Raw genomic sequence first — 25310 nt, forward strand, 5'->3', positions numbered from 1 at the left:
CAGCCATTTTGATATTAAATTTACAATTCAACTATATCCGTATCACCCTCTATAAATAAATTATTTAAATTTAAAATATTTAAATACAAGTTAACTGCAATTTAGTTCCTTCGAATAATAGCCAAAAATTTTGGAAGATTTCATAAGGCTGTTTAGATTCGTTTCTCTTATGATTTTTTTTTCTTTTCTTTATCGTTAAAAATCTGCAATATTTCTCTGCAACTTAAATAACTACTGTATAAACATTTTAAGTTATTAACGAAATATATACATTTAAAATTAAATATTTGTCTATTTATGCAACAAATTTATATGTCAAATACAGAAATTACGGAACTCAGTCCCAAAATACTTAACATTAAAACTTGTACTCACAGTACCATCACAATGTCAAATTCACAGAATAAAATAAACCTTTGTATAAATGCATTATTACAAAAATAGTTTTGATACATACTTATTTGATACAATGTTTGCTTCCAGCAAACATTAGTACCACATTTATATTGGCTATTACAGATTTCTGTAAATACTAGTTTGAAACCGTTAAAAAATACGTTTGCTTAATAGATTATTTTTAAACTATTTTTTCTCAGAAAATTTGAAATATTATTATCGTTCTTTACTGTAACGTGGTTAATATCATATTATACAAGGCACATGATCGCTTTTACGAAATACCAAACCTTTTTTAAGAAAGTTTCAAGTCGATACAAAAAACAGTATTAGTTCGAGTTTGACCAAAGAATGATATGGGTAGGTATACTGTTTATCCTTACAATAAAATTAATTATAAACAATAATATTCTTCTAATACGATATAAAGTTAAATTATTTATTAAAATGTGTAAGCGAGACCGCGATATGTCAGCGAATTCTCTAGCGCTCTACACGTTACTAGAAAACAGATCTTAAGTGAAGGTACTAAAGTTTGTAATTCACATTAGTACTGTAATACTACAGTAAAGCAGCCTTCTTAACCCGATACTATCAGTGGTAACACGGGTATTTTTTAAACATTTATGGACTCACTTCGCTTGGATTTTAACGTTCTGGATAAGGTCATGGAAGTCGGTGACATACCAGGACGCCCTTTTCTTGACTTCCTCTCGAACAACGTTGCCGCCAAAACCTGCAAATCATAATTAATTCATATAGTTTTATAGCTACTGCTAAAGACATGATTTTCCGTCAGGCGTGGTCATGACTTTGCTATATATTCCCAACTCTATTCCCATTCGCAAGTCCCATATTCATTATTTTTAGGATGCGTCTAATATGGGCAATTTTAACATTACTATGTTAGAAAAATGTGGTCTCATCACTTTGAAATGGAACCACCCCCATCCCCATTCATTTCCTATAGATGCCTTAAAAAGCTACTAAGGGTTAGATGTAGTGCCCCTTCAATGTTAAGACTGGTAGCGAAGAAAAAACATAATATTTGCTAGCTGCTTCATCATAAAAGCCACTTAAAGCAAAGGTTAATACAAGTAAACTTAGGATTCTTCGTTTAAGCGATGGGCTAGCAACCTTTCGCTCTCATTATATCTCAATCCCATTATTACGCCTTCCAGCTGAACGTGACAATGGTGCAGTATTGTCAAATTAAATATCAAATCACCTATCACTCAATAGAAAAAACACCAATTTGATATGTTATCAAATTGGTGATTCTATTTTAACTAGCGCCTTCATTGATAGGCCTGCTATATGTGTAATTGCATACATTTACATAGTTTACATAGTGTAAAAAATGGAGCTGGCGAAAGCTAGTAATATAATAAAAATATGAACTCACCAATAAATCCGTCAGCGGGGGGGCAAGCCTCCGCGTCAGTGGCGCCATCTCCGATCATGATCAGCTTCTGGTAGCCATGTTGCTCCTTGAGCCGCCTTATCACTAGTCCCTTGCCGCCGGACCTTGACGTAGGCTCGTTCTCGTCAAAACCAGCGTATTCCCCTGAAACAAGTAAAGCGATCTTGTTAAAATTGGTACATTGATAACTACACTATAAAGTGTGGTTCCTGGTACTTAAGAATAGGACTAAAAATCTTACCCGTGGATCCCGTAAAAGGCAACTAAGGGAAAAGAGCACAATTATGCATCTATATTGGGTAGATTACTTAATATGTAGTGCTATAACAAAGCATGTCTCAATCATGTTCCTAGATTTATAGCAGACGTAGATTTATCCAATTTAATCAATGATAAAATCGCAGGAATATAATTATTATTAAAATTTTCTAAAAAACGCTTATATTAAAATATCGTTGGAAATATCAATGTTGAATGTCCAGTGACATCATAATGTGTTCGACCAATGGCGACGCGTTTTGTCAATTCGAATTACCCTCCCATATTTTGATTTTTTATTTTTTGATTTATAATTTATATGTTAAAATAATAAGATACATTTTAATTACAATGTAGTTATGCTAATAAATTGTTGAGAGAAAGAAATTGAGACCAATTTAAATTTAATGCATACTTCATATACAAGGCCTTTGTATTCTGTTTAATTTATAGTCATATGACAAAATAACAAATGTAATAATGAATTACTTTAGCTATAAACCGTTCAGAAATGTATTATTTATTTCATTTCAATACTGTTTACTTAATGAAATGGACTATAGATGATCAATACTGTGAACTAATAACAAAACTGACACAACAAACACACCCTCCCGCTTATCAAACATAGCGTTAACCGACCAACATATGTCATCATAGAAATGTAGCGATCACGCATAGCCTCCGTGCCGGCAGATAACGAGACTTGTTTGTCCGTATGGCGACTGTTTTATTGCATCAATTTATAAAAAGGCAATTGAACTTGGCAGATATGAATAACAAAGCGAAATGAATAACAATTGAAGAACATTGTCGAAACAATGAACGAACTGAATCAGTATAAGCAGCCGCTTCTCAAATCAATATATATAGCATTTATAAATAAAAGATCAATATAAATGATCATTGAAGCCGCAGTGGTTTTTATATATAAAGTTTATACTTAGAGATTCACCTGAGTCGAATTGCCTTTAAGACATAGAACCAATTTATTTCCATAAATTAAAAGGTTAACTATTTTGTTGAATATGATTAAAGCTTAAGCAACGAATATTTCAAGTCTTCAATATTAATTGCATAATATTTATACACTTAATAATTGTAAACACTATCACTAAGTACACAGAGTGTAATTTTATTTGTTCAGTCACTCTTTGTACAAATGATCCCGAGGGCAAATGTGACTACATAGGTCACAAGTCACAATCACAGTTGTCATGAGCTATGCGATATTAATAACTTTCCTCGACTACATTGAACATAAGAATAAATTATATATTCTGTGATTTAACCAATTAAACTAAAAAAGAGATAAGTTAAGTAAGAAGAAGGATCCATAGAGCACCAGTTTTGGGGCAGCTTGTACGAGAAAATCTTAAGTCTTCTTGATTGTTTGTGAAAACTTTAGTGTAGAATAAATTATTACAACGTATAATCTTTTTTAACGTACCTACAAAAAACGACATATCTCTAAAAGAGATCTCTTCAACTTTATTTTATATTCATTCACTATTATTTAATCTAGACAATATTCCGTTCACGGTTTAGATTTGCGATCTATATTTGTAAATTAATGTCCGGTGAAAATGCTGTAGTGTAATTTGATTCGCCGCTTCTTTTTGCGCTTTGGAAATGGAAGTAGATATAATTATATTTAAGTTACTTAACCGTACCTTGTGCCCTATTTCGAAAGTAAATTTATTTTTATTTCATCATGTCAACCAAATATCTTGTGTGTGAGTCACATACTAACAAGAAAGTTATATCTGACTGAACATATAATTTATCTATGATGAATCTTTTAAAACGATCCCGTTTCCCGTTGTTTGTGTAGTGCCCTTGACATGTTGTGATATTGATTCATACTTAAGAACGATGTATGTATAAATTACAGTTATCTATATGGGCCACAGCTGTTTGGGTGCTTACGAGTTTGAGTCGTAACAGTTCATAATTGTGTAAATGATTAAGAAGGGAAGCATATCTTTGTTTATGATTTGAAGCCTTTGTCGCGCTCCAAAAATAAAAGAAGCTTTGAGTACCCCTGAAGTTTTATCAGAATCGGGCCATAAGTTTTTTGATGAAATATATTTGTGAAAAAAAATATTGTTAATATTACTATGAATTTATACAAAAACTTATAAGCAACTTTGTGGTCTTTTAACCATTTCCAAGTCAGTACGTAATTTTAAATTGAATCATCTTAACACGGCCTAATATATCTAAAATAAATCATAGTTTATCTAAAGCTACGCTCCCTAAAATAACAAAACAATCAAAAAAATAAAACGACTAATTTCAAAAGTACCTACTTATATGGCACAAGTAACTAACTATATAAGTAAAGTTAAGTTAAACAAGTGTTTTCCATAGTGATATTCGCTGGGGGCAATTGAATATGGCAACAAATGTTTAATAAAAACTATTTGCGTCACTAAAGATCGTGCGCAAATGACGTGGACGTAATAAACAAGTGCGCATGTTTTCAATAAAAAAACAACGCAAATTCAATCAAAAATAGGAGGGTTGCTGTAACAGCTCACTAGACGGCGCTGGTAGATTCAAGGTGTATATTTTAACCATGCCCTTTATTTATGTATTTATTTTTACAGAATTTTTCTGTACCTATACTTACTGTTTATAGTAGTAGTACTACTAAAGTAAAATAGGTACTGGTTGTGTCTACATTCTATTAACGAGATTTCGGTAATATCCATCACCTTATCAGTTATTTTCATTCAGATTTTAAATCATGAGAACTTGTATAAGAAATATCATCGTATTATAAAAATACACTTACCATTAAAGTAGAATTTAAGTCTGTTGGCGAATATATTTGTTTTGGGGATGTTTAGGAGTTCAGCTACAGGTTCTATTAAACTTCTGAAGCCTCCAGATACCAGGTACACCACGACTCCTCTGTCGTGCAACTCCTTGACCAATTGTCTGTAAATAAAAGAAATATTAAAGATATTGGAGAAATACAAATGAAAATGTTGTATATTAAATTTTTAAAGCCAGTTTGTGAATGGGAAAGACGCTGCATAAAAACTTTGCCAAATGTTTTTATTTTAAAAAAGAAGTGCAAGATGTTTGGGATTAAAATTTAAATTAATAGGTATATAAGCATTTATTGTCTATTATTTATGTTATTTATTCAAACTGAACAGGTTAGTGAGAGATAAAGACGTGATGTATGTATTTATTTGTACTTAAAAAGTTGTTGCTGACATGTTTTGTATAATATTAATAATTTATATGATACGGATATAGTTAAAACTTCCAGCAACAACGTTTACAAGAACCGGTTAGTTTCGGTTATCTCCCAAGTATCTAGTTCGGTGTCAAAGGCGAGGAGTATCGACAAAATCGAACGATTCTGGATTCATCAATAATTATTTTTCATTTGAGATCTTGTTATAGTACTTCTCTATCACTTTTGACTATGTTTGGGTTTTACCAAATGTATACTTCATAAGTTTTATTATAGTTTAACCAACAAAAATTTGAAAGCAACAAAAATTTTAAAGAAACGGTTTTCTTCTTATATTTAAGACCTAGCTTAAAGGTGAAGTTAAGTGAAGTCTCCGTTCTTTTCTTTAAAGGAAAACTAAACGTTCATACATACCAACAAATAATTTTTTTATAGATATTTTTTTATTGTACTAATAAAATATGAAGATTCCATGATTCCCTGTGTTGTGAACGTCTAAGTGAGCAAAAACGGTACCCTATTTTCAAAAGTCTGTCAGTACTTTAAATCAAGTCAAAATGCCATAGCTACAAAATGAGGATAACAAATGCAATATCGTTAACATTTGACATCTTAATAACATCATGTTGTTGCAAACAGAGTGACCGCGTGAGACCAGATAACCACGAGGCAGAGAAAACCAGATATTGTGCGCTGTGTATACATAAACATTGTTTTTTTTATTGCCACAGATAAAATACTGACTTACTTCACAATCATAGCCGTATTTCCCCATATATTTTGTGGATAGTCAAAAGGCGGGATATTGTGTTTTGACAGTAGTTTCCTAGCCTTATTTCAATACAATGTAGTAGTAACGTACTTAATAGCCATTTTCATATATTCTATTATTAGTAACATTACATACTCAACTATGCTATAATTTAATAAGAACTAGAGTATGAGTACCTATGAGATAAAAGTAAAATTTCTAAACTTTTAAAATTTTTAATAAGTCTTCGAAAAATAACAAAAATCTATTGAAACTTCTATTGTATCGGAAGGGACTGAGAATATAAAGCAAGAATTATAATTTTTCAGTATACTTACGATACGCCCGGTGTGAGATGCACTGGGAATTTTTCTATAAAATCTCTTATTTGGCTAACGCTTGGTCTGATGATATCTAGTCGTTTTTTAAGGGCTTCTTGGAAAGTCATACTGCCACCCATCGCCTCAGCAGTTCTGTAAAAAGTAATTTACATTACATTACAGTACATAAAAAAAAAAATATATTTCAAAAGAAAATAGAGAGTATAAAATACATACTAATGTTTATTAAGTCATGTATAAATGAAATTACAATGATATCACCAATATAGGTACCAAATGAAGGACAATTAGGAGACATTATATCATCATCATCTATAGAATAGAATTTGCTTTAGAGCACATAATTATTGCACAGCTGTTCTTTGTTGCATCAGAGCATATAAACTCTTTAATATTTCGGTAGAATTTTCCGCATAACAACCCGCCAATCTTAGTAATATCCAATAAAATGATAAAGATTATTTTTCATCAATGATACATAAAATCAAATAATGTTGTTAAGCTGAAGAAGTTGTTATTGAATAGATAACGGTGTCACTATCAAAGATATCAAGTTATTTACCACGTTTCGTTCGATGAATGTTCCACAAATATTTTTCAGTCTCTATGCAATTAAGTGATAAAGTAAAAACAAATAGATTTCTTTTTATTTATATATTTTGCGTTGTGGCAACTGCAAAAGATTTAACATCACGTGATATTGCGATGTGATAACGATTTCAACGAATGAGTCAATCCATTACGTGTTAGGAATCAATTTAGTACCTACAATGTAGGAATGATCAATCAATGTAGAAATCAGGTAATGAATACATTATAGACAAATTTCAGCACAGAAGAGATTAAATATTTAAATATAAATTAAATAAGTAAATAAATAAAAATATATTTTGACTATTGCTGAATGTGGTGTAACATCCTACTACTATTATAAAGGCGAAAGTTTGTATGGATGTTTGTTACTCTTTCACGCAAAAACTACTGAACCGATTACCATGAAATTAGGTATGTAGGTAGCTGAAGACCCAGAATAACACATAGGCTACTTTTTATCCCAGAGTTCCCGCGGGATTGATAGGGTTTCCATGCGGACGAAGTCGCGGGCGGCCTCTAGTACATACATATGTTTCACGTAAGCCTTGCGACTTTTCTCCCCTTTCGGATTTTTGTCGTTCTAAGATTCAAGTCCATTGGCTCGCATTATTACATGTGTGAGTAATTATGCTCCTCACAGTATTTGAAACCACCTTACCACCTTAAGTAAGCAATAAGTCTTAAATTTATATGTATTATCGTCTATTGTGTTAGTTTACATTAATCAAAATACTCAAAAATACGCAGCCACAATTCATTCTCGGCTCAGCCAAAACATTGTCAACACTTACAGCCTCTTAACTTCGTCTCCTTTCCCGCAGAACTTGGCCAGCTCATCAATACCCTCGTCCTTTATAACCGTGGAGTCTACATCGAAGCACACGCAGTCAGCCGTGCGGAATAACTCCTGGACGCTTTGCTGAGGAGACATCACGCTGATGGACACCAGCGATAAGGTCTTCAGGGTGGCGTACTGAATGTTGTTCTTGATGCTGTTAAAATATAATAGAATTGGTCAAGATTTGTGGGCACCTAACAGTTATTATCTTACCACAAAAGATACCTAGAAAACTACAAATACTTCCTTAGGATAAGTCTTACATTGCGCATCGTTTTTAAGTTCATTCTTGTATACACTGATATGTAAGTATATAAAGAGTACAATAAAAGTTACGAATAGAAAAATATGAAACCTTTATCAAAAATGTATACAGCCTCTATGCATGATATTAAGAGGGTTTGGCTTATGCACGAGGACGACGAAATTAAAAAAAATATATTTGAAATATTCGGTCATGTGGAGAGGATGAATGAAAGCAGGTTGACTAAGCAGATATACAAGGAGAGTGTGGAGGGAAAGGTCGGAGTGGGAAGACCTAGACGAACGTATCTTGATCAAATTAAGGACGTCCTGGTAAAGGGTCAGGTCAAAAGTACCCGAAACCGCCGAGCTTGTATGAAGAGAGTTATGAATGTGGACGAAGCGAAAGAAGTATGCAGAGATCGTGGCAAGTGGAAAGAGGTAGTCTCTGCCTACCCCTCCGGGAAAGAGGCGTGATTTTATGTATGTATGTATGTATGTATGAAATATTTCACACCTTGCTCGTTAGTCAAACCTCTTAACATTTGATTTTGACTTACATTTCCCGCACCGTTATAATGCCTATCTGCTAATTAACATTGTCACGATCAATTTACGATAATGATCAATCAAATATAAAATGACAGCCGACTGATACGTCACGCCGCGTATTATCGACTGATTTTTTTTTGGTAATTATAAAGCTATTAGTTTGGAAAGTACACACTATGACTAAGCGTGTTCAACTCTATTTAGGTAAAAGTCTAAAGTCGAAGTTTAAACCCTTCCTCTGAAAATGAAAATATACGTTCCGAAATTTCTGTTTCTATTTTTACTATTGTCGTCACCAGACCATTGTTCTTTTATGAAAAACAAACTATTGTTTTATGCCACAGCTGTGTTTACCTCAAAGCTTTCATCATTTAATTTAGACTGATAATGTCATAAAATCCACGTTTTTTCGCCATAACGGTAGAGACTACATCTTTCCGTTTATTGAGATTGAAACAAAAAGCAATAAAAAAAACTAGTTTATGAGGTATCTAATAAGGTGTATTAAATTTTTTGGCATCGCTTTTATATAACTTTATTAATAATACATTTTATGAAGTAGTGTTAAATAAAGATTTAGACATGTTTTTATAAAAGCATTTTTTTTTTAGTTTCAAATTATAATTTGGGTGTGGCAAATTTTAAATACGTTTTTAATTAATTATTATTACTTATAAAAATCCAGAATATATCACACACTTACGTAGTAGTACGAACTACTTTATTTTCAGAAAATAACACTACACAGAATCAATAGCAACCTATTAGAAATAACGTGACAATCTGTTAGTTTAATATATGTTTTAATTTTTGTACAGTAAAGGGTATTGTATCTATAGATATATGTACAATTTGTTATCTGCACACGGTTTGCGGTGAGAACCGAGTGCAACATGCGGTTGCCTTGCTCGACCTTAAAATATCGAGGTTGTGACCAGATAAAGTAAAATTTACTAAATATACAAACGGGCTTGCAAAAACGCTTTCAGACTTTTTTATCTTTCGGCCATTTTTTTAACTAACCATAGCTACTCTTAATAATTATTAACTACCAACAATTAATTAGGTAAATTAAAAACTTTACTAAGTGCCTACTAATCTAATATACGACTTAGTAGAAAAAGTTTTATGTAATTAAAACAGTACTTAAAGTAGATCTCTTTCGTCATTTTGATTCATTTTTCTTTAATTTAATTTAAAAAAATGTGGTATTCATTTATTGTACTTTTGAACAAGCTGCAACATTTTCGTCGATAACTATATAACGGTCTTAAAAATTATACAACCAAGAAACAAAATACAAATAAAATAGTCTAGTGGATAAACCCCAAAAATATTTTAAATCACTCAAACCATATGTAAAAAAATCTTGTGTAGAATTTAAAGCATACAAAAATTTTAATATGAACATGTCAGTTCAACCAACTTACTGAAAACTTAAAAATTTCTCAATTTAACTAGCTACTGATGTACCCCATATAAGAATGAATATAGGTACCATAGCTTTCCAAGTAGTGCTTTACAGAATCCTTGATCCTTTTAAGGAAAAGTAGGTTGGATCGTTTATGGAAAAAGAGAAAATACCGCTTATACAAATATGGATAGGTACCTATATGGTCTTGACTTGCACACTAACAAAACTTGGTCAAATAATTAATGTCATGCAATTATGTTCAATACCTGTAGATATCCATGTTTGACGTCCGTATGCAGGCAATTCGCAAAAAATGCTTGATAATCTTGAGGTAAGTAAGTTTGGACCTGTGTACACGCCTCCGCTATGAATATGATATCACAAAGTACAGTGCACTTCCCACCGGTATATCGCCTTATATCCATACACACGCACCAAGATAAAACGCGACTCGAGCTACACCACCGCTATCTGAGAGCTACGTACTATGAATGACGTCACAACATGATCTTCATTGAAAAGACATGCTGCCAGACAAGAGCGGCTTCATAAATGAAGCGACTAACCATCAGCCGTCTCCCTCGCTCGCGATAGAAGCGTATGGAATATTTGTGGCAACACTTGTTTTGCGAATTGCGCCCTGATAAAATTAACGATTGTAGCGATAATTTTGTTTTGCTTCGAGTTTAAAACAATAACGTTTGACGATAAGGTAATTAATACTGATCTTATTTTTTGGGTTTTATAAGAAATGACGCAAAAGATATTATAATGTACTGAATCACTTTTAGAAAAGATCAAAAATCTTTTGAAATTTCAACGCACGAACATATTTAAATAAAATCTTAATTGTCAGTATATGTATTTTACTTCTTGCTCTTGCTTGCCTATGAAATATGCTTACAAACGGGTTTAAAAAAGTATAACAAAAGACGATACATAAAAGTCCAATCTTTATATTCTTACTTTATTTTTATATACAATTTACCTACATAATCCAAAAACCACGAAGGTTTGTCTGGATAGCATATTATCTACATTCAATCTTATGACTTTTTATTTACTATCTAACCTACATGAATACTAATATCATGAAACCAAGGCTCTTGATTAAGCGGTTGTTAACATTAACACAAAAAAGTGTAAACTTTATTTTTATCCAATTGTATGTGCTACTGAGGGTCAGATAAAACCAGTTGAGCTAAATATATAATGTTCTTGCTTGTGTAATGTTTAAAGTTCAATATTGCACTCACAGTCCACATGTCAGAAAAAAGTATTGTGTGTGTGGCAACGGTTTTAATCCAACCTCGGCCAAGTATTTACCAATTACTCTTTTCTGAGTCATGTTCATTAGTTTGAGTGCTAACTGATGCTCTTATGGTAAGGGAAAACATTGTGATGAAACCTGCACATTCAAGCAACTGAAGTGTCACCATAATCCAATATGAGTGAGCTTCCTCTGCAAAGGTTGCAGAGGTCAGGTGAGAGTCTCTTCGTGTAACAACTTGACTCAACCAATTCAGGATCATGTTCATTATGGCCCACCTCAGGCTCCTCTCTAGCAAAATGAGGATGTAACCAGGTCTAACACCAGGAAGGAGAAATTAACAAAAATTGGAAATAATATAAGAATACCATGATCCTATACATTTTGTAGCAGTGTAGTGACATAAAAATAATTATACCATACTATTATGAAGGTGCCTATTTTCATCATTTGGTTTCATCATATATCTTTCTTGAGAAGACCTCAGGTGTATAAATAATAAGCCCATTTTTAAAATTATTTGTAATTCTTCAACTTCTAGAATGTTAAATAAGAAAAGATTACATGCTCATAGAAATAATAGACACATGCAAAATTGTACATATACTTACCAGGTTTATCCTAATAGTTAACAAATCAAACTACTTATACGTGATGATTAGCCTGAAATGAAATATTTTATATATTTCAGCCAGTATACTGCCTATTTCTTAAACCGCACAATGTCTGTTTTCTGATACGATAGTTCAAACTTCAGCACAATAGCAAACTGTCCTTAAGTCAGCATTTCCGTTGGTTATATAACCAACATACCTATTCGTTGCGATGAATGGTTTAAGGTCAATCAGTGCCTAGGTAGGTATTCAGCATAAACTTGAAAAAAAGTTACTGCTCTCATTGCTTATTGCATTGTTTTATTTTAAATCAATATAAGATAAAATGGTTTTATAATGATCATAAAAATCTACTAAGACTTTTTAACGTTAATTACATCACAAGGTAATCCATTGATAAAACATCATCAAGAATCGTGGGGCATTAGTTCAAGGTTAACCAAGACTGTTCTGATAAAATAGATTATGGACGTTTCTGTCTTGCTATATTCATATGTTATACAAGTATATCTTCACACTTTCCATACAATACAGCATAAAATAAAAAAATAACTTACCATAACAAACCAACCAAACAACATTTGTTATTGTTTTGTTTTGATTGAGGTTAGATTTTGACGATTGTTGGTTCTTATGATAGACTGACAGCAGACAGTGACATATGACAATACTACTTTCACGTTAGGAAGCGCTTTTTTCCCGGATTACTTTAAAGTTTTCTTTATTTTCTCCGGGAAAGAGGCGTGATTTTATGTATGTATGTATTTTCTTTATTTGCTTACTATTAACCAAAACATAAAAATTAAAGTACTAATAAATTTTACGTGAACGTAGAACCACCAGTGTACCACAACTCAATGACTGCCATTATGATCCCCGATACATGTCAGTGCCTCACTTTAAGTTATTTTCCCTTGATATTTCCGCTTCCTATACAAAAAGAGCGGCAACGGCAAGCAGTGATTTTTTGAACTTCTTGTCAGCTTGATTATAAAGTATCTACCTATTTCACATTTAAAAATATTATTTTTCTATTAAAATGAATGTAGTTCAACGAGAAAAGTGTAACCAAAAGAAAACACAATCGAAGTTTAAAAACGAATTAGTTAGAAAAGACACATCCCTCGGTTAGCTGTTAATCCATCACTCTTTGTTGCAATTAACTTAAGTTTCTATAAGAAAAGCAAATAAAATACCTACCTACCTAATTGATGTCGTGTCTATGAATTTCTCAGGTATACGAGTAACGATACCCCTCTTACACCCAATGTCTAATGCAAATGCGAGTCGGATACCTAATACAGCTCCTCGGTACCAATTTAATCATCTCCCTGGAAGCAATGTAACTTCTATGGGACCACCATCTGCGTTACCTAGAACTTCAAAACGCAGGTTTGGCCGTGGTTTTACCTACTTTATATTTATACATTTTGTAAATTTCTAGGCATAGTGGTCCATCACCTAACGCTTGCAAAATTAATATAAGATTACGGTGCCATCTGCTTATGAAGGTTGGCCACTCTGTCGAGATCGCTGCAAGGAACAAGGTACTAATACGGAAGCATTGACGGACGCAACAAGCCAAAATGTTCTACGGCCTGGATTTCTCTTTCCATAAATTTTGCCTTAAGAATGGTTTGAAGGAGTCTGTACTTGTGCCTCCTTATGTAATTCATAGCTCAAGCTTGTTTTAATGGTAATTGATGGTCTATAAGTAATATAACTTTGCAGGCTCGCTACGTCTAGCTCAACGAAACCTGAATCTTCTTCGAGTGGTAAAGCTAGACCGAGAGTCATAGCCAGTGACTCTGCAATAGACACCACACAGGATATGTGCACGCCTAGGAATAGACCTAACGCTTTCAGGTTTGGTATCACCTCCATATAGTGTATCAACGCACTGTAGAAAAAAAATTTTGATTAAATGTCATTTAATTATGAAAATTTACGTAAGTACTTATCAATATACTCGTTTACAACATTAGTAAATGAGTAAGTGTTTTTGTTTGTCAGTCTTTCACGTCAAAACTTCTGAACCGATCGCAATGGAATTTTCCATAGATAGTTGTAATGTGGATAGAAGGATATGCGGTATATATTTTTTAAGCACCGCGGCGTCCTCACGTGGGCAGAGGTTGCGTGAAGAGCTTAGCTAGTCTTAATGAAAAAAATCACGACTTGTCTCGCTCAGATGAAGGCGCATTTTTCGTTGCTTCCAATAGCTACGACAATAAGATACGAATGTACTACGTAGGTTTTAGTACATTCGTATCTTATTGTCGTAGCTATTGAAAAAACGTAGGGCGGGCTACGAGGTTCTACATCGCTACGCAAAGCTACGAAATGCTACATCGTAATTTTATTGCTTTCAGATATATCAGCAGTAGTAGCAGAGGTATGTGAGAAATTTATATTATCTCTTTCATGGTTGCGTTTTATGTAGGTACTGTTCCAAAATTTGAAACTACATATTTTTTAATTTATCCTCTTTTATAGGTGGCCATAGTGGTAACAGATCTGCGCGATCTACAAGTACTTCAGCAGTTGACGCGAGTGTGATATTAGGTACAATAATACTAACATCGATATTTTTACAAAAGCTTTCGCCCGCGTGAAAAGTACCCTATAGAGACCTGTTGTTACCTATCGACTTTTATGTTTGACTTAGTTCCAAAATGCCTAACAAACAATTATTGTCTTTAAATAATGCTTAGTAAGTAGATACGTAAAATACTTACTTTATTTCACTTTAAAAATAATATCATTAAGCCAAACAGCTGAACGTGGCCAGTATTTCAAGACAGCTGGATCTGTTTACCCCGCAAGGGATATAGACATGATTATATAAATGAATGAAAATAATATATATGTATAACATAGTACTTTTAATAGTATGTTATACATATATACAAATATGGTCCAAACTGGCAGAGAATCCCTTGTGGCATTAAGACCACCTATTGTACATTTTACGTGCATAAAGTTTAAATAAATAAATAGTAGAGTATAAAACATAGAAATAATATACACGTGCAAAATTGCAAGTATCATTATCAGACAATTAATTCTAAAAGTTAATAAATTAAACCACTTACTACTAACCGTGTACCCACAATGAAGATGAAAATTTTTATATGCGAGATATTATTATGGAAACTGAAAAGGCGCAAACTGTTTTGCGTTAAAGTGTTTTATTTTGATGACATAGTTTATTTGTTACAATTAACTTGACAGGATTATCTGTTTTTGCGTAGGAAATAAAAAGTCAAAACAACAAAATGGCTACTGCCAGCAACAAGCAGATAATATATTCTTCAAGCAAAAATTATTTCACGCCGTCGCAGTTTCAATAGAATCATTCCATCACTTTTCTATGAATGTCGTAAAAGGCGACTAAGGGAATAAAGAAAAGGAAGAAAGGGAAGGGGATGCTCTTTTATCTTGTGTATGCTTGCAACAGAAAACATAAAAATAAATAAGTAATAGGTATAAAATATAGGGGACTGATTACGGGACAGATTGAGTAAGCCTCAAAGTAAGTTTGAATCTTGTGTTACGAGATACTACGATACTAACTCAACGATACTATATTTTGTACAGATAAACATCCAAGAACCAGACCAATCAGAGAAAGTTGGTTTCTCATCATGCCTTGGCCAGGATTCGAACCCGGGACCTCCGGTGTCACGGACAAGCGCAATACCGCTGCGCCACTGAGGCCGACAAAGTGTGTGCTAGCCGCTTCCTTTCCCGTGCAGATTGTAAGAGTCAATCAAGGGAGTGGCTAATTAACTTTTGGATTCTTCTTTTAGGCGATGTGCTAGCAACCTGTCAATATCAGTTACAACTAAACCTGGCCTTTCAGTCTTTTCATAAAGAGCGGATTATATATAATGTAAAATGATTTCAGCAATTTCAGAAGGCAGGGGAATGGCTAGAGGCGAGATAGGCATCGCCGCGGTAGATCTTAAACACCCACATTTGGTACTTTGCCAGTTTAGCGATACGCTCCTTTATACTCACACGTTGACGAAAATCAACTACTTCAATCCTGTGGAGGTAAGTTGGATAAATAAGTTATATTCGTCTTTCATAAAAAACATTCTTCCAGGTCATAGTAAAGATAATTATTCAGAATATCTTGATCTTTTGAACGCCGTGGACAAATTTAGGTGTCTATCGCAAATTTTACTGAGACGCCAACAACACCGGTGTTCTTATTAGTAGATAACACTTTTAAACCACAAAAATCGTTTAAAAAACGGCTTCCCAAACCTATTTCCGCATTGGAGTAGCTTAAAGGTAAAAATATGATCACAGCGTCGTGGGTAATCTGGACAATTTTGTTTACGGCATTCAAACTGTTAAAAATTGAAAAGTCTGAAGTTTTATCGGAATAGCGGCAGGGCTGGTGGAAAAGGAGCGAAGTTCTTCTAAGTACATACCATTGCATGTACCTCAATATATATCCTACCATTTGATTTAGGGGCTACGGTAGGTATATTTGTATAGGTATATTTGTATAGTTCTCGGCACTTCCGAATAGGACCACTCCATCCCTTTCCCATGAAAGTCGTAAAAGCCGATATAACTTTTTATTTCAAAATGGCAAATAATGTTCAAAAGAAAGATATAGGGCAACTTAAGTGCCCACCTTATTTGTGAGGGGACAATTTAAACTTACGAATTTGCGAAAACGGGCATTAAATATTTAATATGGAGTATCCCTGTGGAGTGAACCTATAAAGTGTGGCCAATCCCTTTCCAGATCATAGTCCCTCACACATTCTGCGAAGGGGTTAAACCCAACCAACTGTACCAGTTGATAAGGGACACGTATCCCCTAGTCAACTTGACGACAGTCCAACGGAGGCATTTCAACGATGCCGCGGGAAGGCAACATATACAGACGCTGTGTGCGCCTCAATACAGCGCCGTGTACCTGCAGGTTCACCAAAAGTTTGTAGTGGTTTACTTTATGTTCCTACTAGATTATTAATGCCGTGTGGTTCCCGACACCATTAAAAAAAGAATAGGACCACTCCATCTCGTTCCCATGGATGTCGTAAAAGACGACTAAGGGATAGGCTTATAAACTTGGGATTCTTCTTTTAGGCGTTGGGCTAGCAACCCGTCACTAGCTGAACGTGGCCTATCAGTCTTTCAGGACTGTTGGCTCTGTCTACCCCGTAAGGGATAAAGACGTGATCATATGTATGTATGTATGTAGATAATAAATACATATAATCTCGTTTTTATCCCCCACGGGGTAGATAGAGCCAACGTTCTCGAAAAGACTGGAAGCAAAGCCACGGTCAGCTGTATGGCTTGATGCTAAGATGAAGATTCAAAAAGTGACGCGTTGTTAGCCCATCATCTAAAAAAATATTCTAAGTATAAACCGTGTGGCCTATACACGGTTTACCTATATACTAAGAATATTTATTGGTGTGTGAAGTAAGTGTGGTGCCGGTAAAGTAGAATAGAACTACCCCATATCTTCTAGTGGATATCGTAGAAGACGATTAAGAGATAAATCGGGTGGGCCGCAGCGCCTCCTACAATGACATGACAACACAGCCCAGAATCAACTCTGCTGTCACCAACTTTATAGCTTAGCCTAACAAAGCCTTTTACGACATCCATGGGAAAGAGATGGAGTGGTCCTATTCCAAAGTGCCGAGAACCACACGACAAAATTACAATCATCTAGATTTCTACTTATGTTTCTTTTTATGTGGCGTAAAATAAGAATGGCGTCTTTCAATAACAAAAGATAACAAGGTAGGTAACAAAATAATCTAATCACTAATTTATGAAGGATATGCAAAGTGAAGATAACTTTCAAATCCAGTTTCTTCCAGATTGAAGAGATAAAGGAAAAATATCCAGATACAGCTTTAATGAAATTTGATAAATTTATAACTAATTTTCTTATAGGTAACATGCATAAATTAATAATCAACACGTCTTTATCCCTTACGGGGTAGGAAGAGCCAACAGCCTCGAGAAGGCTGAAAGACCACGTTTAGCTGTATGGCCTACCTAATGCTGGGAATGTCAGGTTGCTAGCCCATCGTCTTAAGTACAGACTACTTACTTTTACTAAATGTACAGACTAAATATTTTTATTATAACTTTGTATAGTTGATGCGTCGATTAGTTTTTTTATTGGTTTTATTTCCCAGATTTTACGCTTTGACGGCAGCCGCAGCGGTCCTCAAATACGTAGAATACATACAATGCATAGTGTTTGTAAGAGAATCCTTGAAGATAGAATACCATTCTTCTGAAAATACTATGATTATCGGTAATGCAGTACACGTATAATGACTATCAACGTTAACAAAACCAAACTTGTAGATAGCTATTACGTTAACCGAATGATCATGAAGTTTCATCATAATTTCTCGTGTCTTTATCGAATAAGTTAGAAAAAAATCTAAAATTAGTTATTTAGTTTAAAAGAAGGAAAACATTAGTATGAAATCTTATAAGTACATAATCTGTATGGTTTCTGGTATTGTGTATATGACAGGAAATTATATGACTATACAGTCATATAATCTCCTGTTTTTAGTTTAGTATAGTGTAGCTCGTAAGCATAGCAACCTTCCATACTAATTGTTGCTCGCGTCAGCCTTAAATTTTACCTAATATATTCCATTGTCTAAGCTACGAGTATAACAGCAAAATTTCAAGAAAATTCGCATTTATAATATTAGTAGGAAGAATTTCGAATCACTCGGTTTATATCTTGTAATATTTAATACATACATAAATCACGCCTCTTTCCCGGAGGGGTAGGCAGAGACCACATGTTTCCACGTGCCACGATCACTGCACACTTCTTTCGCTTCATCCACATTCATAACTCTCTTCATGCAAGCTCGTCGGTTTCGGGTACTCTTGTTAGACTCTTTACAGATCTTTTGCTAGAACGTCATTTCAATTCAAATATTAACATTACTTCTCGTAGATGTTGGAACAGCAACTCAATTAGAGCTGGTCCAGCCTCTTGTTCCATCAGCGGGAGCCACTTGTTGTCTACTTGGAGTCCTTGGACCCACTTACACCATCGGTGGTATACGAGCCTTGAGAGCAAGTATACTCCAACCTTCGTGTAAGAAGGAGTTCATAGAAAACAGGCTTGATGCAGTTCAAGATCTTATTGAGAATGAAGATGGACTATTGTCGGATTTACAGGTAAAATGTTGAATTATTTGCAACAGTTTGGCTGTTTATCGTTTGATTAGAATACAAATAGTCTTCTCGATAAAAATATATAGTGATAAAATGGCATACCTACAACGAGAATTACATCATCTCGTTTCATGATCATGTCACAGGCCAACGCATCACGTGTGTTTCGAAGTACGTAGGTACATAATAAGTCTTTATTTCTATGAGGTATAAAAAACGGTATCGAAAAGACTGAAAGACCACCTTCAGATAAGTTATTTATGAAATTGAGATTTAAATAGTAACAACTAAATTGTTACGAGTAGCATATCGCCTAAAAAGAATCCCAAGTCAAATCTTCACGGGATGAGAAGTAGCTAGGACACATTATGATTTATCTTTGCTACCTACCAGACCAGCATGAATATACTTGACTGGGCGAATGCACCCTTTCCCTTAGTCGCCTTTTACGACCTTCATAGCAAAAGAGATTAGAGTGCTGCTATTCTAAGACAACATGGCACATATTTCAAATTTATATATAAATTTCCTCAGTCCCAAAGTCTGACCAATGAGATATAATAGCAGATAACTTAAACCTCTAGGATGTAATCAAGAAACTATCAGATGTGGACAAAATTCTTCTACTTTGTATGGAGTCGCCAAACCAGAACATGGACAAACTAGGAGAAGCGCAGTTGAACCAAATGCTTCTGTTGAAGACGACTATGGATATCGTGCCGCAACTGGTAGAGGCACTGGCCTCGGCGAACAGTGGGAGGCTTTTGAAGATCAAATTGGTGAGCAAATAGATTATAAAAAGAAAATCAAAGACACCTTTACATTAACAGTTTAACATTCTTATGTAAGTATTTATTTTCAAATCTAATTCGGTACCTTTTTGATTAGACTTAAATTTGTAAAATTTTAACGTGCGAGGTCACTTCTTATTTTCACAAACGTTACGAAAATTTGCACGTTAATCTGTCTTTATTCAGTGATTAGGAATGAATGAATAAATAGGTACATACATTTATTTGTAGGATTTTGAAAATCCAAACTATAAAGAAATAGCTGACAGAATTCGAAGTATTATTCAAGAAGATGCGCATCTAGAGAAAGGAGCCATGGGCAGTTTGCAGCGTTGCTTTGCAGTGAAGCCCGAAATAAATGGCCTGCTAGACGTAGCCAGAAGAACTTACTCTGAACTCATAGACGATATTCAGAAAATGGTTGAACAGCTAGCCGAGACATACGATTTGCCATTACGCTTAAATCAAAACGTCATGAAAGGATTCCATATAGTTCTCCCTCTTACTCCAAAAAATAGGAGACATTTTAGCGTTGGTGATTTGCCAGAAATATTTATACAGGTCAGTCTTTAAATGAGCAGCTAACTGAGTAGCACTGTGAACCAAAATATTAACAACAGAAATAAGCGTTCTGTGTAAAACATACAATAATATGACTGATCGCCGATCAGTGGATTTACGAGTAGGGAGTGTGTTGGGGGCTTCTGTTGACAATCTTACACAAAACGTACGCAATATTGTCTTCTGATTAAATTATCTATAAATACAACAATATAGGCCACGCTGCTAAGCTGATGTAACTTGGAGAGCACGCTCTCTTCACGCGGTACGATAATGCTATCAACGCCACACCCTTTTTGTTATCACTCACAACTCAGATGATGTGAATCTTTCCACCAATTAAAATCGTATACTTACTTACATTTATAAATAACTTTGTATTCAACCTTAAATGTCTAAAGTAACTTTCATATTCAAACCAATGATGAGTAAGATATTGCTCTATATCGGTAATATATCACACAATAGTAAAACAAATTATATCTCTTTAGGTGCACAATAGCGGTGCTAGTGTTACTATGACGACAGAGGAATTAGTTGTTCTGGATCAACAAGCCAAAGAATCCCTGAAGGAAATACAAAGGATGAGTAATATGTAAGACTTTCTAGTATTAAATACTTATGTTCTGCCGTATGGGTAAAACCAAATATAAATTCATCTCTTTCGCCTGTCTAACATTCCAGTTTTTGCCTAACGATATATTTAAAGGCCATTTGGAGATTTATTTGAAGCACAGAATTTTTAGAACGATCAGATATGAAGCGTAAAGCTCGCTATCAAAACCTTTCAAATTGATACGGGAGTTACTTGCGAAAATCTTAAGATATGCTCTTTGCAAGAGCTCAGTACATAATAATTTTATTTACGTGAACTCACACTAAATCTTATTCAGAGCAAAGTATACGTAAAAGTAAGCTTGAAATAAATTACGTTTAATAATAATGACGATGAGATAACACTCACGAAAGAGATCTAAGTTCTCTTTTAATTAGAAAATAAATCGAACGCGTGGAAATTTTGTTATGACTATCTTGTAAATAAATGCGATAAAAATGTGACAGAAAACTTTTTACCTACCTAGAAAAGTCAGGAGATGGAATCATTACTATTAAGTATATTAAAAATTAAATGACTAAAATTAAGGTTTTTCAATTTAACTTACCTTTCGCCTTTTAAATTAAATGGTACCTTAGATTGGACATTGAATTACAGTTGCAAATTGCAGACTACTCTCATCATATCTATTTTAATATGATTTTTATTAATAGGATCAGCTTAAACAAATTTTCGTTACAAATATCCATTACAATGAAGGTAATAAAAATATTGAAAATTGCAAAAAACAACCCAAATTAAAATTCACATTATTTTTTAGTGTTATTTCCGGCCTCTTGAAAGAACTACGTCCATATATGTCGAGTCTCTATACGCTGTGTGAAAACGTGGCTGAACTTGATATTTTGCTGGCATTTGCACATGTGAGTAGTTATAAATAAGCTGGATCCTCTTTTACACCCAGATTTTAGAAGTCAAAGACCGCCCAGCCTTTGCAGGAATTAGATTTACCATAGTAGGTAACTTTTTGGTAACGTAAACCGGTGTAGTGGCTGCCTATCCTTCCGGGAAATACGCGTTATTTGCATATGCGGATCGATATATTTATCTTATGCATAAATTATGTTTAAATGATCGAATAATCACTTTTTTATTAAAGTAATGTATTGTTCAGATTTTTTAAATTACGATTAAATATGCTAAAATGTATGTCGTACATTTCAGGCAAGTACCATCAGTTCGTACATAAGACCGGATTTCGCCGACTATTTGGATATCAGAAACAGTGTACATCCACTTTTAGATTACAACAGTCAAGTTATGCCGGTACCAAATGATATTGTAAGATTTTTTTATAATTCAACCAATAAGAGTATATTAACGTAATTTATTCCTGGTGAAGGGTCAGGTCAAAAGTGCCCGAAACCGCCGAGCTTGCATGAAGAGAGTTATGAATGTGGATGAAGCAAAGGAAGTATGCAGGGATCGTGGCAAGTGGAAAGAGGTAGTCTCTGCCTACCCCTCCGGGAAAGAGGCGTGAGTTTATGTATGTATGTATGTATGTAATAAGAGTATATTTTGTAGAGTAAGTTAGCATATTCGCAGTAAGCTCTTTTCTTTAGGAGTATTATGTTTTTTATGACAAGATAGAGAATTATACCATACACGAAATTGTGCAGTACCCTCCAGAAATGATTGTAATTTAATTTCAGTACGCGAGTCCTGAGCAAAATTTCACGATTATAACCGGTCCAAATATGGGAGGCAAAAGCATATACATAAAACAAATCGCTGTACTACAAGTTATGGCACAGGTTCTTATCTTTGTAATTTTAAATCTGGTAACTAATACTAAATGTATCATTTTATTGCGGTTAGATTTTGAAAACTAAGTCTCTTTCACACAGATGCGACATTACGGTGTATCATTTCAAATAGCGATAATTAAATTTTGAGTTCAATATATTGTATTTATCGAATAAAACTAAGTTCATGAAAGAATAATTCCTTTGTTTTAATTTTTTATAGCTGTATCTATCAATAGTTGTTCTTGGTCATCCAGTTTCAATTTTATAGTATGTTTCAGCTGGGCTGTTTTTTGCCCGCAACCAACGCTGTGATAAGACTGTGCGATCGCATCTTTTCGAGAATTGGTTTCAATGATAGTGTTGAACTGAATGCGTCAACATATGTATTTGAAGTAAGTAAAATGTATTCCGCACTTATGGTAACTTTGCCGAATGGCTGGATGTAATTGCATTTTGTGAGAAGTCGCTCTGCTTATTTCCTACTGATTTAAGTATTTCTTATGTTTTCTGACTGAATTGCAAATACTGAAAAAAAGTTAATTCTTTCAACAGAACGAATTATTTAAAAATATTTTTGTAGATGAAAGAAATGCAACATATACTAAGAAGTCTAACGTCGTCTAGTTTGGTCATTATTGACGAGTTGTGCAGGTCAGTTATAATTTACCACATCGTTTAAATATATATAACAGGACTTGCTTTTGTGGAACGACACTGCCGCTCTTATGTACCGTCAACGGAAGAGAAAATAAATCGCTACAAATAACGTTTGTTATGGAAGTGCATGGAGTAAGGTATGAATCTTTCCTGGTGACTGTACAGGCAGGCATATACCTTGACCAAAAATTTAATAACATAAAAAATATTTAATAAAAATTAATTAAATTCTTAAAAGAAAAATATGTAGCAAGTATTGTATTTTAGAGGAACCTGTACCGAAGAAGGCACTAGTATGGCGTGGGCTATTTGTGAAGAACTTATTATGAGTGACGCCTTTACATTTTTCACAACACATTTCATATATTTGACGAGACTCAGAGATTTATATTACAACGTTATCAAGTAAGAAAATTTTGTTACTTGATACATAATTAAAAAAAATTCTGATCAAATTGAGAACCTCCTCCTTTTCTGAAATCGGTTAAAAATATAGCGTTCTGGACAAATGTACATAATCTCTTACTTCTTATAAAGTTTATATACGTATTCACAAGATGCTTTACATGCTTCTTTTTTTGTAGCCGTCATACTGCAGTTGCCGAAGAGACCATTACTGATTCTGAAGATGGTCAAAAGAGACTGATATATCAGCATAAAGTCGAACTAGGAGTAACTAGCATAGACCGTTACGGTTTGGCTCTAGCTGCTAAAACAAATTTGCCAGAAGATACAGTTAAACTAGCTGTGGAACTTGCAGAATTAATAAACCAAACTAGACAAGTGAGTAGGAAAGTCGAATCACCACGATTGATGATATAAAAAAAACAATACAAAAAATTACACAATTCATTTTTTACCTGACTGCGCGACGCAAAAGAGGGAAATGTGTTTTTGAGTCTATGTATGTATTTTAATTAATCACTTTTCAGCCCCAAGAAATAAGGACTCCACAAAAAGGCGATGAAGAATTACTGTATGAACTGAATACAGAACTGCAATTAAAATTCAGAAGAAATGAATTGTCCAATGAGCAAAACAAGCAGTATTTACGAAAATTCAAAACAAATTATCCGAATATCATAGAAAGATTTCGAATTCAAAGCCGAAGCAATAATAATGGGACCGATAATTCAACAGTTATGAATTCTAAACAAATAGAAATTTCTTCTGAAGAAAATATGTCCACAAACAAAAACATTTTTGAGCAAAAAAATTATGAAAATATTACTCAAACGAAGAAAGCTCCTGCAAATTATCCATCTTCTAATGATCAAGAAAAACCGAATATTGTCGATGCCAACTATATGCTCGTCAGATCGTCGGGAGAGTTACTCAATACTGTGATGCGAATGGAAACAAACGCAAAAGAAGACGAATATTCACAGAATGAATTACCTAATGTAATATTATCTAATCACGAAAGAACACATAGTAGTTACGATTCTCAAAATAAGACAGAAAAAAGTGATGAAAAGGATAATTTAAGCGAAGATTATAACATGATTAATAATTCAGATAGTGGACACGAGACAAAATCAGTACAAGAAATAAATGACGCATATTTTCATAGTGACGACGATTCAGATATAGCTGAAGCTGCTACTCAAATATTAGAAGAATATTCACTTTTGGATGATAGTAGGTCCGTAAGCAGCGACGTGTCACTAGAAGACCTGATGAGAGAAACGGTAGAGGAAATTAACGAGGAAATAGCCAGTGGTGTGAATATTGACAACATTGTACTTACACCTCCAACCGATTTCCAATAAAATGTATTAGCTTTGTGGTTTAAAAGAATTGAAACTTAGTACTTAGTGGAAATT

General features: G+C 33.9%; 2 protein-coding genes across 2 annotated transcripts; one reads left to right on the forward strand and one right to left on the reverse strand.

Annotated features, from left to right (window-relative positions):
- Positions 1-94: 94 nt before the first annotated feature.
- Positions 95-10443, reverse strand: LOC106138295 (phosphoserine phosphatase). The gene is made up of 6 exons (XM_013339409.2): positions 10291-10443; positions 7769-7969; positions 6381-6515; positions 4878-5023; positions 1802-1963; positions 95-1132 (listed from the first exon to the last, which is right to left on the reverse strand). The coding sequence occupies exons 1-6, from the start codon at positions 10302-10304 to the stop codon at positions 1029-1031; spliced, it is 762 nt and encodes a 253-aa protein (XP_013194863.1). The 5' UTR covers positions 10305-10443; the 3' UTR covers positions 95-1028.
- A 113-nt stretch (positions 10444-10556) lies between these two features.
- LOC106138278 (mutS protein homolog 4) lies at positions 10557-25256 on the forward strand. Its single transcript, XM_013339390.2, has 20 exons — positions 10557-10736; positions 13144-13300; positions 13640-13774; positions 14281-14303; positions 14405-14473; positions 15819-15967; positions 16677-16867; positions 18097-18218; positions 18888-19114; positions 19696-19890; positions 20134-20463; positions 20955-21058; positions 21840-21942; positions 22244-22360; positions 22732-22833; positions 23106-23219; positions 23408-23478; positions 23752-23889; positions 24069-24267; positions 24417-25256. The coding sequence occupies exons 2-20, from the start codon at positions 13176-13178 to the stop codon at positions 25254-25256; spliced, it is 3354 nt and encodes a 1117-aa protein (XP_013194844.2). The 5' UTR covers positions 10557-10736; positions 13144-13175.
- The last annotated feature ends 54 nt before the right edge of the window (positions 25257-25310 follow it).

Source organism: Amyelois transitella, chromosome 13 (assembly GCF_032362555.1).
Source record: "Amyelois transitella isolate CPQ chromosome 13, ilAmyTran1.1, whole genome shotgun sequence".
Classification (NCBI taxonomy): domain Eukaryota; kingdom Metazoa; phylum Arthropoda; class Insecta; order Lepidoptera; family Pyralidae; genus Amyelois; species Amyelois transitella.

Excerpts from the sequence above, each read along its gene's own strand:
- LOC106138278 (XM_013339390.2), top strand. The coding sequence starts at position 13,176 with ATGTCTAATGCAAATGCGAGTCGGATACCTAATACAGCTCCTCGGTAC. Across the intron at positions 14,474-15,818 it reads TGACGCGAGTGTGATATTAG|CAATTTCAGAAGGCAGGGGA; the intron begins GTACAATAATAC and ends AAATGATTTCAG. Across the intron at positions 22,361-22,731 it reads TGCCGGTACCAAATGATATT|TACGCGAGTCCTGAGCAAAA; the intron begins GTAAGATTTTTT and ends ATTTAATTTCAG.
- LOC106138295 (XM_013339409.2), bottom strand. Across the intron at positions 6,516-7,768 it reads GGAGACGAAGTTAAGAGGCT|AACTGCTGAGGCGATGGGTG; the intron begins GTAAGTGTTGAC and ends TACTTTTTACAG. Across the intron at positions 1,133-1,801 it reads CCCCGCTGACGGATTTATTG|GTTTTGGCGGCAACGTTGTT; the intron begins GTGAGTTCATAT and ends TATGATTTGCAG.